This window comes from Alosa pseudoharengus, unplaced genomic scaffold, assembly GCF_046254945.1.
Source record: "Alosa pseudoharengus isolate Yale_2024_CS ecotype anadromous, Long Island Sound unplaced genomic scaffold, YU_APseudo_1.1 YU_APseudo_1.1_scf_1, whole genome shotgun sequence".
NCBI lineage: Eukaryota > Metazoa > Chordata > Actinopteri > Clupeiformes > Clupeidae > Alosa > Alosa pseudoharengus.
This window is the reverse complement of record NW_027468564.1, coordinates 3,104,039-3,110,797: the sequence shown is the minus strand read 5'-3', so window position 1 is coordinate 3,110,797 and position 6,759 is coordinate 3,104,039. Positions and strand designations below refer to the sequence as shown.

At 41.4% G+C, this 6,759-nt stretch overlaps 1 protein-coding gene across 1 annotated transcript; it reads right to left on the bottom strand.

The window, feature by feature from the left end:
* Positions 1-271: 271 nt before the first annotated feature.
* Positions 272-6,016, bottom strand: LOC143130571 (uncharacterized). Its single transcript, XM_076289998.1, has one exon. It carries the CDS (start codon positions 6,014-6,016, stop codon positions 272-274), a length of 5,745 nt encoding a protein of 1,914 aa, XP_076146113.1.
* Between the last annotated feature and the right edge of the window lie 743 nt (positions 6,017-6,759).

The window sequence follows — 6,759 nt, the reverse complement described above, 5'->3', positions numbered from 1 at the left end:
ATAAATCAACTGTATTGTTTTCTGATATTTACACATTCATCTGTATATCTTTACCGTTATTTGCAACTTCTTTTGGAAAATGGCCCCTATACCCCTCCCATGCCCTGCAAGGAGCCGTCCAGTGTATGCTCTCTCCTTGCCACCACCCACCCTCCCATCATAACCCCGCTCAGCGGACGGACTATGGAGTAAACTCATAATGACATCATAACATACCCAGAATGTAAATACTTACCTATTCAAACACAAATATCATTAATCACAGAAAACATTACAACAGTGAGATCAGTATTGCTTCATGAAAACTGTAGTATGTCTGCACAACTTCAACAGCAACATCTTCTGTGCCTTTAATGTAAACATGATCTATTAATGTACCTTTTTCAGTTGTAGCTGCTTGCACGTGCTGAGTGTATCCATGCCGTTCCAGTAACTTGAGAATTGTAGAAGATACAAAGATGTCCTCATTGAAGTCTCCCATGATGAGCTTTCTCCCTGGATGCTTCTCAAGTTCAAAAATGACCTGTAATAATTGTTCTCGAAACATGTCAATCTTATAAGAGCTGGGCCTGTACAACACAGCAGCAGTCAAATTTGCATGAGGTATTTCAAAATACAGACATTCCAAATTGCATCTTTCTGGAATTGACACCTGCACATCAATGTTTTCTGAACAATACACACCAACTCCACCTCTTTGTTGTTGTTTCAGCGCTGCAAAGGCTGGCTCAGAGTCATCGTAACAGTTTCCCCTCGGATTGTGTTTGAAGATGTATCCTGGAAGTTGCGGCTCTTCATCAGTGTCTACATTGAGCCATGTCTCTGTTAAGCAAATACAGTCAGCATTCATGAGGGCTTTATGGGATTGAACATCCTGAATGTGAGCATTCAAACTCTGTACATTGTGAAGTGCTACTGTGCACACAGGGTTAATGTTGGATGAAACAGACATTCCAAAGTTAAACTCAGGCAAGCTTTTCATAGCCGAATCTACTTTGTTATCACAAAATATGGCAGATTCTTTGAAGTCCTCAATTACCAGCCCACCAAGAGTTCTCACGCGACTCAACGCAACATATGCTTGCCCTGGAGCAAAGATCTTCTTGAGTGATACAACAGCCCTTTCAACAGTAAGCCCTTGACATTTATGTACAGTTACTGACCAGGCCAGGCTAATCGGCAGTTGCCTTCGTACACCACCATTATTAGCCACTTGTTCCTCTTGCACTTCCACTATCGTTGAACGTTCGGAAACCCTTTTTGCTTTTGACCTCTGGATCTTTCCTACATTAGGGTCTTCAAACTCCACATGGATAGCTGCAGGCATGTCATCGTCTTGTTGACTTTGAATGATTTCCACGACTGTTCCACATGCTCCGTTGACAAGGCCATCAGACACATCTATGTTTTTCTTCAACATGACCCTTGCTCCAACACCCAACGAAACACATTTAGGCAAGCAAGAGTTGAAAACTTTTGTGTGAAAGCCAACTTTACGTTCCATTCTTCCAGTTTTGGGATTTCGGACAAAGTCTTGAGCACGTATGCTGATTGCGTCTGGGCAAATCTCTTGCAGTCTCTTCACGTTATATTCATCAACCTCCGCATTTGTAGCATACACATGAATGTCTGTAGATTCCTCACCAGTTTCACGCTGCCTCAGTGTGAGAACATCACAATCGGCGAGAGGTTCGTTCTTTTTATGGACTCTGAGACGATTAAGCATTTCCGCAAATGCTGCATTTTCTTGTCTAACAACTTTAGTCAGTTCTGCAACCTCAAAGTTGTTGTCCCACAGGTTGGCTCCTTTGTTTTCAGCAAAAAGAGGCGTGCCTTTCACGGGCTTGAGTTGGAAAAAATCACCCACACAGATCAGGGAAACTTTTGCAAACAAGGAATAATCACCAGTCTGCTTGATTTGACGCAATCTACCATGAATGTAGGCCAAAAGACGGTGGTCGACCATGGACACTTCATCAATGATCAGAATTTGCAAGCTGCCCATTTTGGTTCGCAAAGAATTGACTTTCTCATCACCTAGTGGTTGATATGGCAGTTTGACATTTGCACCAATGGAGAATGTATTGTGAATTGTTGCAGCACCAATGTTATATGCAGCCACTCCTGTAGGTGCTGTTAGAAGCACAGTGAGATCCTCAGGATTTTCAGCAATCTGTGACAACAGCCGTGTAGATTCGTAATGTATCGCTTTGATTAAATGGCTTTTCCCCGTTCCTGCTCCACCAGTAATGAATAATCGCAACGGTTCAGGATTTTGTCCAAACAGTTTCTGCAAACACCACTTACGAACAGCATAGAATATGGCAGACTGTTCTTCATTTAATGATCGTAATAAATGCAATGCATCTTGTCTGGGCATTGACACATGATTTGTTTCCAAAGTGCATGTAGTCTGTGGGTTTGCTGTCAGGTCAGGAATGAGTTTGTCATCATCATCACCTTCATCATCTACAACTTTTTCTTTCATCAGATCCAGACAACGAAGACGTTCCCTTTCTGTTTCAGGACATATCTGAGCCCAGGCATCTTCTAAATCAATTTTGTCTTCCAGCAACTGTTTAGCTCTGTCAATCTCATCACTTTCTTTTTCAAATAAAGCTTTGTTGGTATCCACAATCGACTGCACTCTTTGAACATCAACACCACATTTCACTGCACCATTTTTATAGAAATGTTCATATGTATCAAACTGAGGCGGTTTGAGGTGACAGTCTTCATAGTAAGGCAGAAACAGTTGCAGCAACGAATGGAAGTACTTTTCGGGGTTTTTTGTGGGAGAAAATCTGGGATACCTCACAACAGCAGGTTCAGTTCGGGTCCTTCGTTTCACAAAGCCGCAGTTGTTGTTCAGCTGTATTATGTCATGTGAATCTCTTTCAGTTGGAACCTGTGACTTTGATAGAACTCTGTATTCAGAACAAAAACTGGCCAGGCATAAATCATCAAATTGTTCATTCTGGGGTCTGCTCTTATACCTCTCGATCACATTGGTCATCCAAATGCTGCTTTCGTCATTACACTGTTGGAACTGGGCTTTATTTTGGAGTATGTGCAAAGGTAAACTCATCCTAACAGGATTATCACCAACTGGAATGAACTGTACGTCACGAGAGCATTCTTTCAAGTGCATGTGTGTTAATCGATACACTGCCTCTTGGGCTGAAACTTCTCTGTTGTGTAGGTATACACTTCCAAGCTGTTTGAATGCTGCTTTTGCATCAAGGTTGCCATTCATTGACTCATCTTGGGCGCGTTGTAAGAGCAAACCCATTTCTTGTTCTGCTTTTGTGATGTACGACAGTATGTAGACCACAACTGAAAAGGCATCTGTGACATACTGGATATCCATATTGCCTTGCCAAGCACGGAGTAAGTCTTTGTTGTACTGGTTCACCCAAATGTCTCCAGGATTTCGTTTTAGAACAATGCTTTTCTTTTTGGAACATATGTTGTAGGCCTTTTCAAACAAACCTTGATCTATCCCAAGAGACTCAAAAAATGCATCGGCTGTATCAAAATTCATGTCAGGCATGGTCAACGCAGTTTTAACATTCTTTATTATGGCACTAGCACTTGTATTGTCATCACTGCCATTCAAGTCCTCACAGTTACCGCCTCTTGTGATGAAAGTACAGCTTGATGGTGGCCGTGGGAAATTGAACCTGCACACTGTGTTTTTCTTGCGGCAAGTCTTAGAGTGTCTTGTGCTGTGCCTCTGTACGCAGCTCACAACGTCGTAGAGCTCTGTATCTGTTTCTGGTGGCATTTCACAGGTGATGTATGTATCTATGAACTGTGAAACTTCATCATCACACTCTTTATCAATCTTGGGAGCATTTTCAACCCAAAAAAGACAGTGGACATGAGGAGAACCACGTTGTTGAAATTCAACACGATAAAAGTAGTCCTTTATTTTCCCTATGGGTTCTGCTGGTGACATGATTACATCACGGAGAAAGCAATGCCATCTGTGATCAAACATTCTTGCCGCTGTCACAGGGTTTCGACGTATGAGTCCACATTTGTCAGACCAGTCAAGATCGTCAACAGACGTCTGTTTACCTTCTATTCTTAGAATAGAGTTCAGCATTTCAGGCCATCTCAAATCTGCAGAGCTAAAAGATGCAAAGAACGTGGGTATGGAGAGTTGTCTTATCATGGCAAATAAATCTTTCTGAACTGACATCCAGTATGGAGGTGTGCCACGAATTCCTCGTAAGAACTTGTATCCTTCGTCATTGCGCAATATTTTACTCAACGAGTCTGAGTTTAACAACATTTCTGGTGATGCGTCTTTCAGAGAGGAGTTGCCGCCACCTTTGCGTAATGCCACTGATACACCAGATACAACTTGATGCACCTCTGATATGTATTGTGCGTAAAAAATGAAGTCTGTGTTCTGTGCAAAACGCCCATCTGCATTCAGAATGCGTGTATTTAGGTACCGTGACAGAGTTATTTTGGACTCTCTTTCATCATGGAATGTAGGTCCACCAGATGGATACAAAACAGGGAAACATTTTGCCTCGTTGGTTTTATCGGACAGCAACCTCACTGGACTGTTACCTTCACCTGGTGCCACATTAAGTATATCTTGAAAATTCTGATCAATGATCTCTGAACCCAGATCGACAGGTTGTAATGATGTATCTGACAAAAGCCCATTCTGGTCTTTGATATAAGTCACATCTTCCTCTGCTTGCTCTTCAGGAACATTGTCATCATCACTGTTAGCAGGTGTTTCTTGTTTGGTACTTTCCTCATGCTGGTCAGTGCCATTCAGAGAGTTTACCCATTCGTCATTCATAGTCACATCACCGTACCATTTATTGTTTGCCATCAAATACCTAAGTGCATTTCTGACACGATCAGTGTGGACATACATGTACTCATAATGACCTTTATATGTCAACTTGCGTTTCAGTTTGACTCTTACCATCTTGTCATCACATTCATTTCTTGGGAGTATATTTGTCACATTTGCGTTATTAACAGGAACAGAGACGCAAGGACCATGACAAGCTCTCTGGCGGCCTCGAGGCAAACACAACAGCTTCATGAAGGGAATGTGACGTGCAATGAGATGTTGTTCCAAAGAGTTCAGACATTTAAGTTCTGGTGGAATATCATCCAAATGCATGTTGTTGGTGACACTCTCTTCGGGAAGTTTTCCTCCAATTATTTTACGATGACATGTATGGCAAATCCATAATTTGCTTGATGGACTATCAGACAGATGACATTTCTGTTCACATTCAACATTACACACATGTAAATATTGCAATGTTATGCATCTATTAGCCATTGCAGCCACTTCTGCTCCTTTGCTTTCATAGCAATGTCGTTTACACTCAACCACCTGCTTCCTGAAGAGTAAACGATGACAGACTGAGCATACATATTCAGGACCACGGCTGACTTCCTGACGAAAATGACCAACAGCAGAGTCTATGTCTTCCTGTTTCTTTTGCCACTTTGCATAACTCTCACAGCCTTGCTTTATTTTATTTGCACGGATGTTTTTGTTTTCTCTATATTTCCTCTTGTTGGCCTCTTTGGTTTTCTTCTGAAAGCCAATGTTGTTCTTGTATTTAGCATGACTATAACCACGGACAAGCATCTGAAATGTTCTGTTTGTCTGATATTTGCCTTTGGAGTAATCACGGACAAGCATCTGAAATTTTCTGTTTGTCTGATATTTGCCTTTGGAGTAATCACGGACGAGATTCTGGAATGTCATGTTGGTCTTATATTTGACCTTGGAGTAATCACGGACGAGATTCTGAAATGTCCTGTGTGTCTTATATTTGGCTTTGGAGTAATCACGGACGAGATTCTGGAATGTCCTGTTGGTCTTATATTTGGCTTTGGAGTAAGCACGGACGAGATTCTGGAATGGCCTGTTGTTCTTATATTTGGCTTTAGAGTAACCACGGACGATATTCTGAAATGTCTTGTTTGTCTTATATTTGGCTCTAGAATACCTGCGTACCATTTCTTGAAAGCTCAAAGTGTTCTTATATTTCATTTGAGAGTGGTCACGCTTCAATTTCTGATATTCAGGATCAGAAATGTACTTTTTCCGAACACATTCACGCTTTTTCTCTCTGTAATCGCTGTCATTGTGGTATCGCTGGCGATCTTTCTTTGCTCTAACATTTTCTGATTCTTCGTTTAACTTTCTTTTTCGTGTCGACCTCAACTTGTAATCAATCTTTACTGGCTGGCATATTCCTGCGCAACGTCCTGCATCTTTGTGTTTAACACATGTTACAACCTCATAATGATTGCCAGTGTGATTTAAATAAACGCAATTCTCTCTACATGTCTGTGAGTCTGCAGGTCTGTGCATATTCCATCTTCCATCATTGAAAGTAAAGATAGTTGTTTGCAACAAGTCAGCAGCAGCAAAAATATCAATTTCTTTTGCCCATGAACCACAGTAATATATCCTTGATTTAGTCACATAATCCTCCACAGATGTGTATTCATCCCTCAGATATGTTTCAAATTTGGTTCCATTTCTCTGAAGGTGTTGCACGACAGCCCGTCTTATTTTCAAATGCTTGTCTTCATTGTGGCAAATGCTAAAGGCCAGGCTGCGGTAAAAGCAATTCCCATCAGGTTTTATACTTTTTATCTTACAGGGACATCCCATGTCATCAATATCAGTTGTTGCCAGTAGGCCTACATTTCCATTTTGAAGTTCTAAACATGTGCACAGTGCATCCTGGTCCT